Raw genomic sequence first — 23,666 nt, forward strand, 5'->3', positions numbered from 1 at the left:
TTTTCCTTGTAACCAGATAAAAATTTGGGCAGCTCCAGTGATATTTCTGGTCTCTCTCTAGTCATACAATGTCATTTATTTGCTTTACTTGGCACTCACAGACCCAATTCAGTAACTAAGAACTGTAATCGTCAAAACAACAGATTTAATGGAAAGTGAAGTCTCCTCATGCCTCAGATACTGCCTAGACATTGTACGGTGGCCTAGAAAGTGCCTTTTTCTTCCTTTTCATGCCATGCTTTGCCTCTACTGATGTGCATTGTTTCACTGTGGTTTCCTGCACACTGTGCTTCACGTGTGCAAAGCTAACACTCACTCAGGTGCTTTTCTGGGTGTCTTAGAGGGACCTACTTTCCCAGGTGTGGGTGATGCTCATCTTTGGCTGGCTGCTCCCCCTCGACCCTGGTTTTGGCGTTGATTCCACATAGACCCTCTCTACTGGACTCCATGATTTCCAACTTCCCATGTGTCTCTTGGCAGGATTTAACACAGCTCTGGCTTGTGTACCAGATGAAGCCCTACCACCATATCCTTCGCTATCAAAACCTCCATCTGTGGTGTGGTCTTTGTTTTCATGTGCTGGCTCAGAAGAGCTCAGGCCGCTGCAGCAGAAGCCATTATCCCTCCCACATCGTCGCACATATCCCCATCCTTTGTGCTTCTTCCCAGGGCCAAAGGCCAGTGCACAGTATCTTCCTAGCCAGTGAGACAAGGCAAAGGTGTAAGAAGGTTCCCATGAAGGCTCCCTTCTCTTGACTTAGAGGACAAAGGAAGAAACCGTGGAAACGCACTTATGTCCACATTTGGATGTTATTAAAGCAATAAAGCAATCACTATTGTGTACTCAAATTGAGCGCAAGATCGATAGATTGATAGATGTAGACTTTAGTGTATGAAGTAAATACAGTAGAGAGCTAGATAGATGGGCAGGCACACACATAAATCAAATACCACTACTGACAGACACACATGCATATTAGCCATGCTGTAGTCTTGGATATTCCTACATGTCTAACCTGAGGGTAGCTTTGTTAGAGGAACTTTAACTTTTAGCACTTTAACTACATGGAAATGTAGATTTCAATATCAGAAATATATTGAAGATATATGTGAGATACTGTAATTAGCATTTGATTTGACCTTAGCATACCTAACAAGGTAGCGTGTGCAAGCTTCAGAAAAGTCTCTAATTTTAATGCAGAGAATTACATAGAATTCTCTAATTTACATGTAAATTATGGATAATCTTAGCTAGGTAAGAGTAATAGGGAAGGAAAATTAAGGCGTATTTATAAGAGAACTAAGTAGTGAATCTCTACACAATGCCCCTAAAGGCCCACCTAGGGACATAACACCATGGTTTTGCTATTCAGAGGCACTGGTGTGTGCACTTACTGAACTACAGGGAGTTGAAGAGTGGCAACATCCATGTTTTCACCCTTTGCCCAGGGCTCCGTTTCCTCTCGTCTCTCTGTTCTGTAGCCTGTGAGGCAGTGCACCACTGACAAGCATGCTGAGACCCATTAGGCTCTGTACACAATACTCATTTTCCAGCTCAGACGGCTTCTCCTTTCACATACAGTTCTCCTACAGTGGACGATTCTCATCCCTTTGCCTCGATCTGTCAGACTTCGTCGTCCCACATTATTCTCTTTGCTTTCCTTTATACCTTCAAGAGCTCCATTATCTTTCTTTAGGAGTCTTAAACAGTGCTGTGCAGCATCTATCCCTGTCTTTTCCTGAGCTACATAGCAGGAAGGAGTTTCTCAGCTGTCAGCAACAAGACAGAGTAGACAAAACAAGAAAATGGAAAATTATTGAGGTCCATCAGGATTTCATCTCAGGAATAAACTGTACTAAATTTTCAAAGAGCAGAAAATGATTACAGGGAATAGATTCCCCAGGAAAAGTTAAGCAGACAGACAAGGGATGCTGAAGTCATCTAGAGGTTATCCACAGCAGAAAGTAGCTGCATTACCTAAGGTTAAAGGATCATGGGAGGAGAAGTTACCTCTGGACCCCAGGAGCTGAGGGCAGGAGGTGGAAGCCACATGTTTCTACAAGGCCACTACTCTGGAAGAATTGGGCTATGAAAAGTGGGCTGCAAGACAAAAATGGAATCAGGGAGGAAATTCAGCCCTTGTAGGAGAGGAAGATAATTACCAAAACTTGGACCCTCCTCCTGCCTTGTCATTTTCTGCAGTGCTTTTAGGGTTGTAGCCCTATCTGGAAGGCCAGGCTGAGAACCCCACTGCCTCAATGCATCTTAGGGCAGAAAAGGGCACAGATTCATTCGAGAGCAAATGGGCGTACCTTGAAGAAAAAAGACATCACAAAGCACAATTTGTGGCAGAGTCCAGGTCTCTTGAAAGTGCATACCTAGACAAAGTTAGAGTTGATAGATACAGACATATAAGTTAAGGCTGGCTACCCTTGGAAAAAGGAATTAGAGATAATTTTTAATTTTGTTACTTTTAGTACATTCCAAATTTTATAAATGTATATGATATGCTTAGGCTTTATGTCCCCACCCAAATCTCATCTTGAATTGTAATCTCCATAATCCCCAAAGGAGAGACCAGGTGGAGGTGATTGAATCACGGGGGTGGTTTGCCCTGTGCTGGTCTTGTGACAGTGAGTTCTAACAAGATCTGATGGTTTTATAAGGAGCTCTTTCCCCTTCGCTCAGCACTTCTCCCTCCTGCCGCCTTGTGAAGAAGGCATCTTGCTTCCTGTTTGCCTTCCGCCATGATTGTAAGTTCCCTGAGGCCTCCCTAGCCATGCTGAACTGTGAGGCAATTAAGCCTCTTTCCTTTATAAATTACTCAGTCTCAAATAGTTCTTTACAGCTGTGTGAAAACAGACGAATGCAACATGTAACATATTTTACAAAATATTTTTAAAAGGTTAGCCCCTGCTGTTTTCCTTGGCTTATTAAAAATTTAGTCTTTTAACCCTGATAACCTCCTCAATCCAAGGATGATATTTTAATAACCTTTGATATTAGCCATATCAAAGGCAATCTGAAAATCTAAATAGATGCCCATTTACTAAATTTACATATAAGCCATTCCTAGCCCCCTAAAATAATAGTTTTGTTGATGGATTATGCTAATCAATAAAATCATTAAAATTTAGTGTGAAGTGGCCAGAGATCAAAACTCAATTAAATAGATAAGAAACTGTGGTTCAGAGAAGCTGACTATCATGTTCCCACAATTAATTATCCCAGCACATGGCCCTTGAGTGTTTCTATAGGTTGAGAAGCAGAAACTATAATAGATTGAGAATCCCTTCTTCTTAACCCTTGGTCTATTGTTCCTTCTACTTTACCACGCTCTCATTTTTATATCATTTTCTCCAAAATTCCAACACCATACATGGCATATATAGGGTACCACAATAACCAGGGATTTTTGAAAAATACTGCACTTTATTGCTACCCTCTTAGATGAAAGTATTTGAAAGTTTTTTTTCCCTCTACAAGAACTTTTCAAAAAATGCTAACTCCCCTAAGAAAATAGCTTAGCCTTGAGTATACTTATAGTCCAATCTCATCTTAAACTTATCAGCAATTTAAAAATATGTCAATATCTGCTCTAATGGCTGTTCTCAGAAGGACTGTGTTTCTTTATTTAAAATGCACTGTAGGCCGGGCATGGTGGCTTATTCCTGTAATCCCAACACTTTGGGAGGCTGAAGCAGATGAATCACTTGGAGTCAGGAGTTCAAGTTCAGCCTGGCCAACATGGCAAAACCCTGTTTCTACTAAAAATACAAAAATTAGCCAGGCGTGGTGGTGTATGCCTGCAATCCCAGCTACTCAGGAGGCTGAGGCAGGAGAATCGCCTGAACCTGGGAGGCAGAGGTTGCAGTGAGCAGAGATCATGCCACTGCACTCCAGCCTGGGTGACAAAGTGAGACTCTGCTTCAAAAAAAGTAATTAAATAAAATAAAATGCACTGTGTACAGTTACTTCCTGCAAACCCTGCTCCCTTGCTCCTTTCTCACCTGCCAGCACCACATAGAAGGACTGAGTTAACAGAGCATCCTAAGCTCCTAGTAGCTGGAGCTGTGATTCTCATATGTAACGTGCATCCAGCTTAACTGGGGAGCAAGTTTAAAATGCAGCTTCCTGGATTTCTCTCCAATAAATAATGACTAAAGAGGTCTGGGGTGAAGTTGAAAGCATTTGCATTTTTATTAAACAGCAGAGGACATTCCCCTTTAGGGAATCTGGAAAGCACATTTTGACAGACACTAAAATTATTAGCCACATAGTAGGTGCTCACATTTCACAGTTCTGCATTACTCTCTCACTCGGTACAAGGCACAGCGAGAAATGAGGCTGCAGACATAAAGAACTCACTATTCCCCAGCTCCAGCCAACCCCTGGACCTTCTTTAACAAGGTGAAGTAAGCCAATTGCTCTTGCTTTCAGTTCAGGGAATTAAAATCCAGTGTTGGTGGATAGAGCTATTTCTGTGGCGCTCTCTTGCCTTTGGATTTCAGTTTCCTTGGTGATTAGCCAAGCATGAGCCTGACACCCTTCAGTTAGGAAGAAAATCCATGTGGTTTGGCATTTTGTAACTTTTGTTCTCTTTGTGGAGCCAGGAAACTCAGTGTCTTGATGAATTTTGAGTCACAGACATGGTGAAAGTTTTATACCCCTTTTTTCATATATAGATGACATAATTTATCTTTTAATTGTATTTATTGCAGTGCTGGAGTGTTACAGCAAGTACTTCCAAAAAAGCCGCATACTGTCACTGCTCTCAAGTTTATATTGCACCCCTCATTTGGCATCCACACTGGAGCATTTAAATGAGGATCGCTAACTGCCGCAGCATAAGCAAAATGCTAAGTTTTCTTTTGAGTTATTTTATTGAACAGAATCATTCCAAAGGAAATTTTGAATACATGACAATTTCCTTAAAGATCCATATTGAGTCGCATGAATATAAATTTCTCTATTACATGCATGAGAGACGCTGCCATGTACTGCATGAATCCTGTCTTCCAATCTTGAGAAGGAAAAATAAATACATAAAGCCTGAAGATCAGTTATGTAAAGAGAGTGGGGAAAAGGAAGGCATAAACCCAGCCTCTATCTTTGGCTACTTTCATGCTTTTCTCCTTTCATCCCACAAATAATAAACCAAAAAAGATGAGCAAGGCCCTGAGCCAAGCAGCTGCCCTGAGTGACCCTGGAGAGCCTTCGACCTAAAATCTTCTCTCTGCTGCTCCAGCAGCACCAACCTGCTCTCCCCAGTGGCACAGCAGAGAGCAGACCTTTGTGTGTCAGCAGACCTGACACTCCAGAATCAAAAAGCTCTAGGTGAATTCTAATACAGGCTGAGTTTCTCCTTAGTGCTTTTTCTTTCCTAGAAATGCTTCCATCTCACTAGGCTCTGAGGCTCACTTTCCTTTGAATTGCCCGGGAGGCCACTGGCCTTGTCTGCACTGTTGTGCAGCTTTTCTTTGTTTCTTCTCTATGCAAAGTTATTGCCCCTTCCTGGAGCTGGAGGCGGCGGCCCTCAGTGAAGTCCAGGTGCTGCGTATAGATGCCGATGAGTTTAATGGGCTCTCCTTTCTAGGGAGACTTCTTTTCTTAGGAAGCATTTCCTTTATAAGTTGTCAATCAATGAATTTCACCTGAGACAATTATGGGTCTAGAATGAGAAGCTTTTTATTGGGAGGCAGCCTATTTAGCAGCCTCAAGACAGATTACCTAGGTAATGCCATGAGTCCTTCTCAAGTAAGTCATGTATAAAACTCTGGAAAACGGCAAAGAAGAAGGTACAGGTGAGCATTAGAAACATCAATTAGGGATATTCATGAGAAAACTATAGTAAAAACTATGCAAAGGTAGGTAGGAACAAGCCTTTTTATTTATCTCCAAAGCCACCGAGAGACACACAGAGAGAGAGAAAGAATGGGAGAGATAGGAAGAAAGAGCTAGAGAGAGAGGTCAGCATTACTGCCTATGTGTTGTAGATGAGAAGCCTTGGAAACTCAGTAACTTGCCCTGGTTGTCCAGGCCCTGGGGCTTGTTGAAGCTGGACTCCAGAAGGTATGTCACTGAGCAAGGCCAATGCACTTTTGACAACAGCTTGATGCCTCTCAGAGACTTGGGCCTAGAAAGGCAGAGTTGGCCTTGGTTGCTGGAGAAGCTGGAAAGGAGTTTATTGAAAGGAAAGGCAGCAGTGATGGCAAGGGAGGAATCTGTGAGTAGCGTAGAGGAAAGTAGAGAGTACAATGGGGAAAATGGGAAAATGCTGTAAAGCGAAGGATTTAATTAGGCAAAATGTACATATTTCTGTAGACAGTGAGGATTTATCAGGGATCCAACATGATCGATCATCAAGTTAGATATTTTTTTTCCATTTCCATCTTTTCTTCAGAATTAACTCCCAGGTTGTGATGATTAACTTATGTGTCGGTTTCACTGGGCCATGGGATGCCCAGATGGCTGCTTGAACATCATTTCTGAGGGTGTCTTTGAGGTGTTTTGGGAAGAGATTAGCATTTGATCAGTAGACTGATTAAGCTGTTGCCCTCCCCAGCTTCAAGTGGGTGGGTGGGCACCACCCAATCCCTTGAGGGCCTGAATAGTGCAAAAGAGAGGAAGATTGAAATCTCTCTGCTTGATTGCTTGAGCTACAATATCAATCTCCTGCCCTTGGTGCTCCTGGATTTCAGGCCCTCTGACTTAGACTGGAATCTACACTATTGGCTCTCTGGCTGTCAGGCTTTCGAACTACCTTGTCGACTTTCCTGGGTCTCCAGCTTGCAGATGGCAGATTGTGGGACTTCTCAGCCCCCATAATTATGTGAGCCAATAACTCAGACTATATATATTATACTATACTACTGGTTCTATTCATTTGGAGAACCCTGATGAATACAAAGCTTTTGTATTCATTTAAGACAAAAAGAAAACATTCGGGCTGTCTTAGTCCAGATTATACTTTTTTTTAGAATCAAATTTGTTATATTTTTTAAATCAAAATTTTAAAGAATCTTTTTAGTTATATTTATTGAAATTACAGTTTTCCTTTTAGTGTGCACAATTTTTCAATGCATAGGTTTATTTAGGATCTTAGTACTGTGCTAAGATTCTAAATGGATATTTTTCTCCTAGCTCCCTGCCACTGTGATGATATCAAAGGAGGCTTGGTAGGGGGTTAGGACTTCCAGCACTGTGCAGAGATAATACCCCACTACCCAATTTATGAAGGCTATGTAGGAAGCAGTAAAGAAGTGTTTCAGCCCATTCCACTGCTCATCCCACAGCCAGGGAAGAATGACTGGAGGCTTAATGGAGAGGTAGAGCCTTTATCTTCACCCAGAAATAATGAGGATTCATTCTTCTTGCATATCAGAGGAGGCTGGGTAGGAACCTAGACATCTACTCTGACAAGGCAGTAGTGAGGCTGTGCCTTCCTTCTCTTGCCAAGTGCTGGAAGGAGCCAGCTAGACAGAAAGTGATGCTGGAGACTTCAACACCCTCCTCTCAACAATTGGTAAAACAATGACATAGGCAATCGGCAAGGGTGCAGGAGAACTGAACAACACCATCACCAATAGGATCTAGTCAATATTTATAAACACATCCACCAGCGAAAGCAGAATTCATATTCTTTTCGAGTACCCATGGGACATGTGTCCAGATGGACTATCTGCTCGGCCGTAAAGCAAAACTAAGCAAACTCAAAAGAATTGAAATTATACAGAGTAGGTTTGCCTACCACAATGGAATCAACCCAGAAATCAATAACGGGAAGAAAACAGCCAAATCTCTGTATACTTGGAAACTTAACAGTGCCCTTCCAAATAATCCATGGATAAAAGGGGAAATCTTGACAGAATTAAAAATAATATGCTGAACCTAATGAAAATGAAAGTACAACATGTCAAACTTGTGTGGCACAGCTAAAATAGTATTGAATGAGAAATGTATATCACTAAATGCGTACGTTAGAAAATAGGGAAAATCTCAAGCCAATAATCTAAGCTCCCATCTCAGGAACGTAGGAGCAAAATAAACCACAGTAAGAAAATAGAAACCGATGACAAAAAAGCAGAAATCAATGGAATTAGAAAAAAAGGAGAAAATCAATGAAACAAAGAGCTGGTTCTTTGAAAACACCAATAAAAATTATAAACCTGTAATATGAGTGACAAAGAGAAAATAGAAAATACATAAATAGCCAATATCAGTAATAAAACAAGGAAAATCATTATAGGCCCTGTAGACATCAAAAAGATACAAAGGGAATATTACAAACAGCTCTCACACATAAATTCTATGACTTCGATGAATGGATCAATTCCTCAAAAAACACAAGCTACTTCAATTCACCCAATATGAAACAGACAATTTGAATAGCCCCATAACTTTTAAGAAATGAATTTGTAATTTAAAGTCTCTCAAAAAAGCTTCCTATTCCAGATTGTTTCACTGGAGAATTCTACCAAATGTTTTAAGGAAAATTAAAGCCAACTTTACACAGTCTTTTCTAGAAAATAGAAAAGAATACTCTCTAATTCATTTGATAAAGCAAGTATTATCCTAACACCAAAACCACACAGACAGTAGCACACACACACACACACACACACACACACACACACACAGAGAGAGAGAGAGAGAGAGAGAAAATTAAAAACAAAAAACATCCCTCATGAATATAGGTGAAAAAATATGTTTAATATATTAGCAGATAGAACTTAGCAATATATAAAAAGAACGGTTTTGGTTTTTGTTTTCTTTTTCTGGGGATGCACAGCTGATTCAATATCTCAAAATCTATCAAGGTAATCAATCACATCAACAGGTCAAAGAAGAAAAAATACATGATTATATCACAGGATGAAGAAAAAGCATTTGATAAAATTTAACATCCAGTCATGATAAAAATCAACTCCCAGACAAGTAGGAATGGAAAAGATAACCTGAACTTGATAAAGAGTTTCTACAAAAATCCTACAGCCAATATTATATTTAAGGGTGAAATCTGGATGTTTTACTTCTATGATCAGAAACAAGACAAGGATGTCTGCTCTCACCTCTCTTAACATAGGCTGCTGGAAGTTCTAGCAAGTGTAATAAAGCAAGAAAGGACATAAAAGGCAAACAGATTGGAAAGGAGGAAATAAACCTGTGCTTATTTAATTGCCTTTGTGTAAAATCCCAAGAAATCTACCATAAAAAAAGAAAGGAAAGACTCAAAGAACTAATAAGTGAGTTTTAGCAAGGTCACAAGACACAAGATAAACATTCAAAAAATCAATTGTATTTCTGTATACTAGCAATGGGCATTGAAGTCAACCATACAATTACATTTACAATTGCTCATAAAAATGCAATACTTAGGTGTAAATCTAACAAAATATGTAGGGAACTTGTGTGGCGAAAACCACAAAATGCTGATAAAATAAATTAAAGATCTAGATAAAAAGAAAGACATTTCATGTTTATAGATTTGAAGACAATATAGTGTCAATTTAATAGTAATCATCATAGTAATCAGTTCTCCCCAGATTGACATATAGGCTAATGCATTCCTATCCAAATCACAGTAAAATTTTTGTAGATATAAAGGTATAGATGATACCATTCTAAAATTTACATTGAAAGGTAAAGAAGATAGAATAGCTAAAACAATGTTTATAAAGAAGAATGAAGTGGGAGGAATTCACCTTCTCCATTTAACATCCTTAAAGCATGTTACACATAGGTTAATGGAACGGAATAAGGACACAGAAATAGAACCACACAAAGGGACTCAACTGATTTTGGGGAAGTGAAATTGTTTATAAATTGGCAACATGCGGGATCCGTGTGGTGATGTAAATATTCTATATTTTCACTGCATTAATGTCAATATCCTGGTTGTGATAGTTTTGCAGGATGTTACTATTGAAAGAAATTAAGTAAAGAGTACACAAGATTTATCTGTATCATTTCTTACAACTGTATACAAATCTAAACTTATTTCAAAATTAAAACTTTAAAAATATTTAATGGTAATAGAAACAGGATACATGTAGACACAATAAAGGGCATAAATGGACATCATTTATTTCGATTTTCAAATTGCCTTTTTTTTTTTTTTTTCCGAGACTAGAGTGTCACTCCGTTGCCCAGGCTGGAGTGCAGTGGTGGCGTGATCTCGGCTCACTGCAATCTCCACCTCCTGGGTTCAAGCGATTCTCCTGCCTCAGCCTCCCGAGTAGCTGGGATTGCAGGCGTATACCACCACACCTGGCTAGTTTTTGTATTTTAATAGAGACAGGTTTTGCCATGTTGACCAGGCTGATCTCGAACTCTTGACCTCAAGTGATCCACCTGCCTCGGCCTCCAAAAGTGTTGAGATTACAGGCATGAGCCACTGGGCTGGGCCCTCAAATTGCCTTTGACAAGGCCAATATGAAACTTCACTGATCAAGGAAAGTATCACAGTTAAAAGACCTAATTTGGAATCGAGTAGTATTTTATCTTTAAATGGAAAAGAAAAGTATTTGTGCATGCTTGTGTGTGCATGTTTATGTTGTGTATTTAAATTACTTGGCTGTGTCCACTAGAAATACCTAGAAACATTGGTTGATCCAGTACTCAATCACACAATGTGCTATTGTGAATCCTTACAGTTCAGATGGTCTCCATGTCATTTCTCTTCACAAAAATTTGCAAGATGTCCCGGAGGGAATACTTGATTCCAAATTTAGCACCAGGAAAAGACAGCAACAACAACAACAACAACAAAACACTGTTTGCAACCATGTGTTAACAATCCACGAATGCCAATTTTATGTAACATGTTATCAATTGTTTGCACTATTATGAAAAAATGTATAAACTATTTGCATAGTCTCTAATACTTGTGTTCATCTGTCAACTCAAATCCTGTCAGTACTGGTCATCTATATCTTATGGATAGGGTCAAAGGCTTTTAAAGTTGGAGGGCCCTTAGGTAATATTATTTAACACATTAAGAAAGACTCAAAGAATGTAAAGAGCTTGTCTAATATCGCAAAAATAATTAAGCTCACCTGCTTCACAATTCATTAACTTCATACAAATGTCCTTTTAGCAATAAAAAAAGAGTTACTAAACACTATGCTTCCTACAAAAATCAAACTGCCATCAGCAAATGTTTGTCGTTGTATGTGGATGTTAAATGCATTTTCCCAGGTAACAGTGAATTGAAGTCTCCAAATGGAGTTTTTTTACTTTAGTTTGAATGGAAAACCTTCAGCATTTTCTCTAGATATCCACGTAAACCAGGTGCCATGTATGAGAACTTTCCAAAGAACATTATCTTGTGCTGATGAAAGATTAGTTAGCATTATATTAAATAAAAATGACAGCACAATGTTATGCTATATTTAGTTACAGTATAACCAAAACTTGCTATCCATTTCACTAAATGATTATTGATTGCATCCAATAGACAAGGCATTGTGCTGGCTGCTGCAGAGACAGAACTGAGAAATGCGTAGTCATCGCCCTGAGGACACTTGGTAGCAGTTTTACCAGGGAAGTTTGGAAGCACCATCAAAAAACAAGCCCATAGCATGAACAAAGATAGGCAAGAAATGTATTTAATGAAACTCTGATGGTCCAGTTGTGCGTGTGTGTGCATGTGTGTGCGTGTGTGTTTCATTTGAAATCATCGGATTTCCATGCAGAGACTAAGCTAGAATTGTAGATTGTGGCTATATAGAGGAGGACTCTATATGACAGGGTCAGAGGTTCTGAACAGGAGAAATGACATTCTCAGTTTAATATATGCATCAAATAGCAGTGTTGCATTAAAGTGAGGATGTAAAAAGGCCAGTACTTAGCCTTTTTGACTATTTGTCTGTCAAAATAATAAGTGATGGTTTTTACTAGTGTGAAGGTAGTAAATATAAAAAAGCAGGGATTGAAGGGAAAATGAGGGGAAAGCTGCAGCCATTGGCAGATGACAGGGAGCCATCCTGGGGGAGGGGATCCCAGATGGCACCGTGGTTTCTAATCTACATAACGTGCAGCAGTGAACATGAGGAAGGAGAGAAGGACGAATGAATGATTCAGAGATTTCAAGTGAGAGAGTATTGAATTTTTAAGTAAGAAATATGGCCATCTTCTGAGAATGAGCCAATCTGGGCTGGGGCTGGAAGCTTGAAAAGAGGCAAAAAGATTTCTAACAGTTACTGTGAGGATTGTAATGTGGCATTATCAAGAGGTGAATTGGGGAACTTCTTAGCAGCCAGACAGGGTCCATCTGAGATGTCAGAATGAATTTGTGGCAGATGCAAATGATACCGAATTACAGTCAGATCCAATGATTGGCCATGTCATTCACTACAATTAGGAATGACTGACTATGATGAAAAAAAATGGTGGCAGCTTATCAGTGGCTTTTGCTACTTAAATGCTAAGCCCTAAGTTTCAGGTTTTCTTGAGACCTGAAAGAAGTCAAAATAGGCCGTTGCTTTAGAAACTATGGATGAATTGAAGGAGGGGAGATGCCAGTGGGAATGAAAAGCATGTTTAGAAAGTGGAAGAGAATAACGTTAATAGGCTATTAGAGATGAGAGTCAGGATTTGAATATCTTGGAGGTAGGGTACTTCCAAATATTTGCACCAGAAATACTCAAAGTCGTGGAGAAGGATATGATTGGAGGCATTTGGATGAGATCTTTAGTAAATTCATAGTCCTTTTTGATGTAACTGAAATGACATTTGAGGAAGCTAGGAATAAAGTGAAAAACGAATCACTGATACTCACAGAATTTGATGATCATACCTGTTATATAGTATGCCAGAAGAAATTATCTCAACTTCCATTAATTTTCTAGAAGTGAATTGGAATAACTACTAAAGTCATGTGAGCATGGTTGGGTAAGAGCACAACACAGTAGGACTTTGTAGAGATTACCCACACTATTTGTAACCGCTTATACTTCAAATAACTTGTTTTTGGTCTACAAAGCAATGGCAGGATCTCAGCTCACTGCAGCTTCCGCCTCCCAGGTTCAAGCAATTCTCCTGCCTCAGCCTCCCAAGTACCTGGGATTACAGGCGTCTGTCACCACACCCAGCTAATTTTTGTATTTTTAGTAGAGATGGGGTTTCACTGTATTGGTCAGGCTGGTCTCAAACTCCTGACCTCGTGATCTGTCCACCTTGGCCTCCCAAAGTGCTGGGATTACCAGCGTGAGCCACCGCACTCGGCCCTAAGAACCTTCATGTATATTACATCACAATATTAACAGTGTGGTAATGCATTTTTACTCTCATTTTACCAAGTAAGAAACTGCAGCACTGGAACATTGAATGACTTGCCTAATTCCACATAGCTCCAGGTGGCTTTGAAGATGTGTTGACTTCTCCATGGTTTTGCTGGGCACTGCTGCTCCTAACTCAGGAAGGCATAGGGAAGCCAAGCCTCTAGATGGAGGTTTCTTGACCTCAGCACTATGAACATTTATAGCCAGATAACTCCACGCTGTGGGAGCTTCTCTGTGCACACACGGATGTGTAGCAACATCTCTGCCCAACTATCACCCCCAGTTGTGACAGGAAAAATGTCTCCAGAAACGACCAAGTGTCCCCTGGAGGCTATGATTGAGAACCATTGCTCTAGATTGTATAAATTGTTCACATTTAACAACGTATGGTGTGTCACATCATATGTAGCTCACATTTCAGTATCACTAAGCCATGTGGTGGCACAAGTGCAAACTGGATAATTAGGTAATGGTTTACTTGTACCTGAAAGTAGTTTAAGATTTTGGCATTGTCCCCCAGCTCAACTGATCTTCTGACCCAAATTTATTGGAAAACCTGGGAATGTGTGGGATGCCTTATTACTTCTGTTTTATTTAGGACCTTGTAACAGCAAAGAATAAAAACTCAGCCTTTATGGGAAAGGTGGAGATAATCAGGCACCCACTGTGGCAGATGCAAATATAAAAGCCTATAGAAAGGAAGTTGCAGCAGGGATCACCCACCTTTTCCAGGTCCTTCCACAGTCTGCACAGCCCTTTCTTCATAGTTTCTTCTGCTGTCTCTAATATCCATTCACTGCAAAGAATCCAGTCCTCTCTGGGCTCTCTAGACAAAATTCCCAAAGAACTCAGGTTAGCCATCCATACTACCTCATGGGTGACACTCAAATGTCCACAGGCATAACTCTTATACTCCCGCATGGGCGAGGCACACTCTCCCTCAGGCGAGGAGGCAAATTCTCCCTCACGGCGGATGCTCGCCCTCCCTCATGGCGGATGCTCGCCCTCCCTCATGGCGGGTGCTCGCCCTCCCTCATGGCGGATCCTCGCCCTCCCTCATGCTGGATGCTCGCCCCCCTTCATGGCGGATGCTCGCCCTCCCTCATGGCGGGTGCTCGCCCTCCCTCATGGCGGGTGCTCGCCCTCCCTCATGGCGGGTGCTCGCCCTCCCTCATGCTGGATGCTCGCCCCCCCTCATGGCGGATGCTCGCCCCCCCTCATGGCGGGTGCTCGCCCCCCCTCATGGCGGGTGCTCGCCCTCCCTCATGGCGGGTGCTCGCCCTCCCTCATGGCGGATCCTCGCCCTCCCTCATGCTGGATGCTCGCCCTCCCTCATGGTGGATGCTCGCCCTCCCTCATGGCTGATGCTCACCCCCTTTCTTGGTTGTTGCTCACTCTTGCTCAGGAGTAAAGAGGCCTCACTGGTTTTGTGTCTCCCCTTATCCACTACCGGTCCACACTGGGCAGAGAACAGACTATGACACACTGACCGTGGTCTGTGCCCCAAGGTATATTTTCAAAGGTAAGCCTTTTAAAGAATGTGTGGCTGATCAGCTTCCCATGACCACTGAGATTTCACACTTAGTTGACACTAAGAGAGACAACAAACTATTTCAGTCTTCAAAGATCAAGTTTCTCAGCCTCTACTAGTAGGCTGATAAAATTATAACATCCTTCTAATTGATTCATAAATCACCTATGGTGAAGAAGATTGCCCTTTAGAAATCCAGAATTAATTGTTTCCTATGTGTTCTTAATCGTAAAGACTTAAGAGTACTAATTCTTTAAGTATTCAAGCAGAACTTTTTAAATTAGGAGACTATTAAATTTCTCAAACTGAAATCACACTTCATTCCAAAAGTTTCGCAAGTATGTTTACTTGGTTTAGTGAGTTTTCTGAGCAAGTTAGAGTCCTTAAGAATAAAGGAGACTACATGAATGTGAACCGTCACTATTTGCTCTTAAACTTGGTGATCAAAGGAGACCTTCACAAAATAGAACAGAAGAGGGTTCCCTTGTTTAATGTACAGAATGAGAACAGGCAGATTATAGCTTGGAACTTGCATGTAACGTGAACTGTAAGACCTGAAGACACTTCTTTTATGAATATTTTAAAACTTCAGCTGGGTCAAGTTATCCTTTAAAGGAATTTATTTTCACAGTCATGTTGAATCATTAGTAATTATGCTGCTTTCTTTTATTCTAGGTAATGTATGATGTTGTTGGGGCGATTGAAAAAAATAAAGACTCCCTTTCACAGAATCTTCTATTTGTAATGAAAAGTAAGTTGATTTTTTTTCCTGCCCTACACTGGTTAAAATGCCATGCATCCGTTATTTCTTTATCTCTGAATATTTTCCTAGAAAATATGCTACCAGCTAAAGCATAATTGAAATGCCTTTTGCATTCTAATGCCCAGACTAATAAGAAATGGGTCTTGCTGCACTATATGTTGGCTACAATGTAATTTGGAGTCCAATGGAAACCATAATTTAACTAAGCTTTTAGCAGATAGAAATGTAAAATACCTTTACTACTTTAGTGGGTTGAATATAGAAAAGCTTTTCTGTGAAGACTAATGAAGATGAGTATGGCTTCCAACGTTATTTAAGCCACAACAGGGAGAATTTCATTACTTAAGATGACTCTGGAGCACAACTAAGGGTGGTATTTTATTCTTATGTACTTTCAGTTATAAAATATTCATGCTCACTATGTAGGAGGAGAAGAAATAGAAGGAGTATATATATGTATACACAAGTAAGTTTAAATGTATAGGACCCTTCTACTTAATGAGCATTAATACTTTATATGCATATATCTACTATAATTCTACACTATATACAAGACTGTATACAAAATGTATATATGTGATAATTCAATGTATATTCATACATATATACATAATTCTGCCTCCAGTAATTATTTTCTTAACAGCAGTTCTGCAGTGATTCACATTTTTCTAATAACCTTTATAGTGAATTAAAACATTGCATCTTGTATGCTTTAAGTTGCTATAAATGAAATCGTCATTCATCTTTAAAAGAAGCACAGGATGGCTTTTTCGTGAAATAGTTGAATGCTCTAGCATTGAAAATAAGAAATCTATATCACTTCTGGTTTGAGAAACATATTTGCCTCAAATTACAGCAGCATAGCTGTAATACACTGTTTTTCACTGAAGATTATTCTGCTTGCTTCTCAGAACTTATGTTTATTGTGAGTTCTCTTAGCTAAAACTAACAAAAAAAACGAAGAATAACATTATGAAGACGGAAAAGAATTGGTCTTATTTATTATCATTGGAAAATCTTCCTTTTAGTGTGCTATTATTTGCACTTTTATTTATAATGCACTTCTCTATCTTTTATGGAGATCTAATATATAGCATGTATTTAAAAGTTTACACAATGCTTTTTTTACTTTTGTATTTCATGTTAATAGGATATGTGTGTGTGTGTGTATATATATATTTAGAATGAAAATATGATGGCTAGTCTGCTTATCTTAATAGAGTCCCTGTATTTTAAAATCATTCTTTTATGTAAATTGGTACAAAAAAAAGTTCCAGGAAAAAACAATTCAGTCTTTTTTTTATTCTTTAGGAGGAAGGTGCTTCTGAGCAAAAGGACAGAATTTACGATGTACCCTTTTGTATTTATACAGGAGGTGTCAGATTTTCTTTTTTGTAAAGGGCTAGAGAATAAATATTTTAGACCTTGTGCACCATAAGGTCCTTGTCGCAGTTACTCACCTCTGCTGTTATAATGTGAAAAACAGCTGTAGACAATACAAATGGATGTGACTGTATTCTGATAAAATTTTATTTACAAAAACCGGCAGTGGGCCATGTTTGGCTCAGGAGCCATGATTGCTCACTCACTCTATCATAAAAGCAAAATATTTGTGGTTGCCATCATGTTTTATGAATCTGTGAAATACTTTGATGCTTGTACATATTTATTAAAAGCAAGTGTAATTCATAAATAATAATTTTTATTTGCAGGTACTTTGCTTATAGTATCTAATTCAATTTTCGTAGCATCAAAAAGCTCCCAGTTGAGGAAGATGGTGAGGTCTGTTGTAGAATGTGCACAAGCAGAGCTGAGTCTCTGAGACCACTAACCAGGTACAGTCAGGGAGCTTGGAGACAGCTCATAGAGACACACAGCAAATACACTCATTAGTGCCTAAGATTAGAAGTAAAGTCTACTTCACTCAAAAGGAGGCAGAAAAAAAAAAAAAAAAAAAAGCCGAACTCCAGACTTTTAATTCTGCTCACAGGAATAGAAAATTTTAGGATTTAGGAAAATTTAGGATTTACTGTCAATTATGTTAATAATTATTGAGTCTTTTTTTTTTTTTTTTTTTTTTTTTTTTTTTTTTTTTTTTTTGCTGTGCGTCTCTGTACACTTGCTTATAAGTTAGGTTATCCCACTTTACAGGTAGAAAGACCTTGTACAATGCTTGTAGATCCCAGTGAGGGACACTTCCGCTCTCAGTATTTATATAGAGTGACATGAAGAAAATGGTTTGTGGTCAGTGACTCCTTGTAATCCCAGTGAGAGAAATATGCCTCTTCACCAGGAGTTCCTTTGCTCGGTTTTAAGAGGCAAATGGATAGTAGAGTTCTCTTAAAAGTCCTGGAGGAACTTGCTGTCTCCTGCCATGTGCTCAGCTGTGGTCAGGGCTCTCCCGTTAGGGCCCAAAGCATGATGGCATCTCCCTGTGCCCATAGGATGACATGGATCTTGCTATATCTTCATGCAGCCTGACCACATGATTCAGGGAAAATACAAAACTGGGTCAGTTACATATTTTGGACCATATTTATGTCTCATGTTTTCAGTTTTTTAAATCTTTTTTATTTTTCTTTTTAAATTTTTTTTTGTACTACCTACCTTCTCAGTAATGTTTTCAGTTTTATTAGAGGCATTTTCTCAATTATAAGAATAAAATGTTGCATTGCTTATCTGTGGGTTCACTTATACATAGACCTGCTATAAATCTAAATAATAATTATTTATTTAAGTTGGCTATACTATTATGTATTTATCATTTAACTTTTTATTTTGAAGTGGTTTTAAACTTAAAGTGACGAAATCATTATAAAGTACTCCCAGGTATCCTCTTCCCAGATTCATTTTTTCATTACCTTTCTTTTACCCTCTTGCTATCTTTCTTTCTATCTCTTTCCATCTTTTGTTCTCCTCTTTCCTTCCTTTGTCGTGTGTGTGTGTGTGTGTGTGTGTGTGTGTGTGTGTGTGTGTGTTTACTTTCTGAATCGTTTGAAAGTAAGTTGCTTGCCTCTTCTTGTCTAAATACTTTGGTGCCCACCCTGAGACGGGACATTATCTTACATAACTTCAGTAAATTATCAGAATATTCAACAGGGATGTACTACTCATATCTAATCCAGAATTCATATAAAGTTTTACCGATTGTCCCACTAATATTAGTCTTTTATGGTCATTTTCTCCTAATTCAGGATCATTGATTGCATTTAGTTATCATTTTTCCTTTAAATCTGAGACAGTTCTTCAGCTTTTCTCTCTCTTTCATGACTTTTTTTAATGCCAGTTAATTCATAGAAATCGCTCTGTTTGAGTTTATTTGCTATTTCTTTATATTAGAAGCAGGTTATGAATTTTTGGCCAGGAGTCCCAAGAGGTAGTGGGGTATCCTTCTCGGCACATCACATTCGGAGGCAGTCACGGTTTGAAACAGGTTCACCATGAGCACTGTGATAAGGCAGTGCTCTTCAGCTTCTTCTAACATAAAGCTTGCTGTTTTCCCTTTGTTGTTAATGAGTAATTTGTGAGAAAGTACTTTGAAACTATGTAAATATTCTGTTCCTCATCAAACTTTTACCCATTAGTTTTACATGCATTCATGATTCTTGCCTAAATCAATTATTTCTCATGATTGCAAAATTTTGATTTTCTTACCCCATCTTTCAATAAACAGTGGCATTCTACTATAATAATTCCCACTTCTTTATTAATTATTTATTTATGAGTGTACACTCATGGATTCTTATGTTATTCAATGAATAATGATTAATTACTATGATTATACTGATGCTAAAATTGTTTAAGACTTGACCAGTAAGAACCCCTTCAAGCTAGCTCCTATTTCTTTTTGACATAGTCTCCTGACTTTTTTTTTTTAACACTGCCTTACATTCTGGCCTTCCAAAAATGTTCCAGAATCATTTACCTTGCCTCAAATGTAGAATCAGACATTTGTTCAGGAAGCCTTGATTTATCTTAGAAAAGAATGGTATTCAGAAACTCCAAGATCTGGAGGCTGGGTGAGCTCATTGCTACTGGTGTATGATTGCTTTTAGGACCTTTTGGAATTTGAACATTTAAGATGTAAGTATAGATAACATATAGGTGTATAGATCTGTAACTCTGTATTAAGAATCATGGATTTCTCTTGCTATCTCTAATTTCATCCCAACATTACAGGGCCCCTTTTGCATTGCATAATTGTATCTCCTTTTCCTGACAGTTCTTCCTGCTTCCCTGTTCATTTATTACCTAATGTAGGGATTTTTTTAAATGGAAAGCATTACAGATATATATTGTGTCACCCGCATTTTGCACCTGGGCAGGCAAAATAATTTGAGTATGGCAAAGGCAGAAACTAAACACTTTGCCACAAAACGTTGCCAACTGTCTGATTGGCTAAGCGTGATCCTAGTGATTTATGTTCATTATTTCACATTTTAATTTTGCAGTGATTCTCAAAGTAGGTACTGTCATCATTATTTTATAGGAAAGGACACTTAGGCTTAAAAACCACCTACATTCAGATATAAGTAACACAACAAACATTCCTTTTGACCCTTAACCACCACATGCATTGTTTTCCTTGTGATTTTTAAATTTGTAATCCAAAATCCACTCGTCTGAGCTCTCATTTCTCCCTGAGGTGTCAAGAAAGGAATATGGACTCATGGACTCAGAATTCTTTGATTTTTATAACTTAAACATGAAAATATATCATTTTGCTTTTACCTTTTCAACTTAACTGTGTTTTTTGTTATTTGTTTTGTTTTGTTTTGTTTTTTAAATAAAAGGACACTTCTTTTCCCTTCTTTCATCTAGCAACTGGTACACCAAGTAAGGCAGGTCCTCTCACAGGTACTTACAGACGGCTCTGAGACAGGTGAGTTAGGTCCTGGGGAAACATTTTCCTGAGTAGTTATTTTCCTGGAATGGGGCGTTTCTAATAGAGACCATAAGTCTTCATGATTTGACAAGTGCACAAAAGCCCCTTAGGTCTGAGCAGGTAAGATTTGGTTCTGAAAACTAGGATAGAAGTGTTACTCAGTTAGAGAGCAAGGCCCAGTTGGGATCAAGACTCCTGGTCAAGGATAGTGAATGTCAGAATTTGTCAATGATATTAAATAGTGGAAGAAATAAAATAAGGATACAGGAAAAGGTAGACTCCTCAATCTGCTGAACGAATGACGTCTTGCACCCAGGATGAATCAATGGCTAGAGCTCTTGTATGAAGAATAAGTTCAAAGCTTAAGTAATAATTTTAGTGCCACTTACGATATTCATTTATTTATCTCCTAGCTAGTGAAAATGTCGTGATCAATCATTTGTTCCAGTCGAAATTGTCACAAACAGGATCCCTCGTATCTGCCTATCCTTCCTTTAAATTCCGAGGACATAAGTCTGCCCTGCTCAGTAAGAAAATGACAGCTTCTTCAATTATTGGAGAAAACAAGAATTATCTAGAACTTAGTAAGGTAGGAGTTTTTGTGATTATTGTTGGATTATTTTCAATTTTGATAAGTATATTTGCTTCTTTTTTTAAAAAAAATCACAATTTTAAATACCAAGGAAATAGATATTCTAATAGAAAGTATTAAGGAAAAGAATGCCTATCTGATGTATAACCGTCAGAATGAAGGAAGAGTAGAGGAAGGTGCAGCAGAGTGACAATTTTAATAGTAAGTATAGTCTGAGTCATTTTATTGGTTGTCTGTGCAACGTCCCAGTTCTGTTTCATCTGTGACTGCCTTTTTGATGAATAGAAGGTAACTTCAGATACTGTAGGCTTAGAGGGAGTAAACTTAGCTATCTTATTCTGTTGATATTAATCACTTCAGATAACTGAGGTCTCTAAATGATAAATTGTTGTTTCTCTTATAGACGTAGGGTGTTGTTCAGGTGCTAGGATGTTTTTACTGCATGTTTGTAGATGTTTAATTTTATTGTATTATACTAATTTGTAATGTATATTTGTCTCGCAAAAGTTTGGTTGTATACACAAGCTCAAGATTCTATGTGCCAAAAGAGAACTAAAAACTCAGTGAAGAGTTGTTTCAAACTGATAGGAAACATGTATGGAATGTTTTAGGTTTCTTCAGAATCCAGTGCCAGATGGTATTCCAGAGTGTTTTGCTTATGTCTACCAAAACTATAAAAGATGAGGAATATATTTGGGAAGGTGTTCAGGACAATCAATTTTAGAAATGCAATTGTTGCAGCTTCTGGAATACATTTTAACTTACCAATTAAAATAAAAGCATAATTAAATTCAATTCTATTTTAGAAGAGTCGCCAAAATGTGTAATATGAGTGTGAGTGAGTGTGTGAGTGTGTGCTCCAGCCAGTGGCTTCTAGAATAAAAGATCCTTTGATGTAGTTGTTTAGAACTAAATGATCCTGAGAATTAGTCTCTGCCACATAGAAAATGGCATTTTTTACATTAAAAAAAAAGAACACAAGCTTATCCTTATAAGAAAGATCTCTATGACTGGAGGTCTTCCTGAACCTTCTGGCCCTTCTTTTCTCAATCATCCTAAAAATCAAGAGCAAAAACCATCACACACTGCTAACCTCAATTATTAAACATTACGAAGCCTAGGTGCCATTACTCTTTTCCCTAAAGGACTGCAGAAGGGAGGTAATTCACAGTAGTTCCTCCACCCAGAAAGGGAACTGGAGTGTTCCATTTCAAGGGACAGACAGCTATTTATTATGATTATTCCTTAAATGTTCTATTTCTCACTTCCCTTCAAACTGCCTTCATCCATGCACAGCCACCCCTGTGGCCAGGAAAATAGGATTTTCCCTACTCTTTAACTGAGCATGACACATTGTATTGTGTTTGTAGAAAATGGGTTGATCTTGGCCCAATCACTTCATTTTACGTTCACTTGTCAGTACCAATGAATCACTTTAGATTGACAGTACATCTTAACAGAAGAAAATGAGCTATTGTCATAATAGCAAAAGCACTAAATCCGCAAGAATGTTATCTCAGATTTCCTTCTTGTATCAAGACCTTTTTTAAGAAAAACGATTTTAGATCAATAAGTCCATTAGTCTAATATATAATTTTGTGAAATGTAATAGTAGGTTAGTGGCTGAGGTTCCTTTTAACCCTGGGTGGAATTTAATTAATTACTTTCTGCCCTTTATTTCTGCCCTTTATTTCATTTTGGCCTCATTTTCACTGATTTTGTGTCTCTATCATCATGTAATCTTTGCTACATATGATCTTTTTCTTTTCAGGGCTGTACATATTTGCTTATTTGAAAAAAATAGAGTCTACTACCATTTTTTACAGATAGGTAATTTAGTAACCTTTTCTTAGTAGTTATAAAACGAGGAAGAGGAGGAAAGGGAAGAAAAACTTGGTAAGAAAGCATCAGACCATTCATTCATTCAACTCCTGAGTATAGTTAAATTTAAGGGAACAAACCAATGATAATTGACACATAAAATCTTTGTAACATAAAACACCATCATTTTGCCCCAGAGTAAACCACATTTCATGATAAATATGAACAGTTAGTAGCATAACCAGGATATGATAATGAGTTTATTGTACCACCAAGCAAATGAGGATCTATGTTTATTTTCACACTAAAATGAGTGCAGGATGGTGATAGATCTGATTTACACAACAGCCCTGTACTTGAAAGGTTGGCAGTAACAGTTGTTATTTTACAAATAGTTGCCCATTTCCTCAACTTATACACAATTACAAAAATCATTTGGCACTGATTTGTACGAACTATGTTTTAAATCCACATTTGCCTGTAAGTGAATGTACATGGATGTGAGACTTAATATTTTGCTCTTCTGAACTGAAATTTAGTAAAATAAATTTGCTCACTTTTTCTTTTTCTCCATTCCATCTTCTTTCCTTCCTTTCTCCCTTCCCTTCCCTCCCTTCCCTTCCCCTTCCTCCCTCCTTTTCCTCCTTCTTCTTTTCCTTTCCCTTCCTTTCTTTTCTCCTGTCCTTCTTGTCTTTGTTTTTATTACAGTTATTAAAAAAGAAAGGAACTTCTACATTTCTTCAAAGATTGGAACGAGGAGATCCAGTCACCATAGCATCACAACTCAGGG

At 38.4% G+C, this 23,666-nt stretch overlaps 1 protein-coding gene across 4 annotated transcripts in view; it reads left to right on the plus strand.

Annotated features, from left to right (window-relative positions):
- Window positions 1–23,666, plus strand: part of MYO16 (myosin XVI) — a 711,002-nt gene that overhangs the window by 534,789 nt on the left and 152,547 nt on the right. For all 4 annotated transcript variants that reach the window (XR_008538898.2, XM_054665553.2, XM_054665554.2 and 1 more), the window contains exons 24-26: window positions 15,491–15,566; window positions 20,877–21,052; window positions 23,585–23,665. Coding sequence is in view for 3 of the 4 variants with exons in the window: in XM_054665553.2 (XP_054521528.2) it covers window positions 15,491–15,566; window positions 20,877–21,052; window positions 23,585–23,665 (333 nt within the window). In the remaining variant the exon portion in view is untranslated. The remainder of the gene's footprint in view (window positions 1–15,490; window positions 15,567–20,876; window positions 21,053–23,584; window position 23,666) is intronic.

This window comes from Pan troglodytes, chromosome 14, assembly GCF_028858775.2.
Source record: "Pan troglodytes isolate AG18354 chromosome 14, NHGRI_mPanTro3-v2.0_pri, whole genome shotgun sequence".
NCBI lineage: Eukaryota > Metazoa > Chordata > Mammalia > Primates > Hominidae > Pan > Pan troglodytes.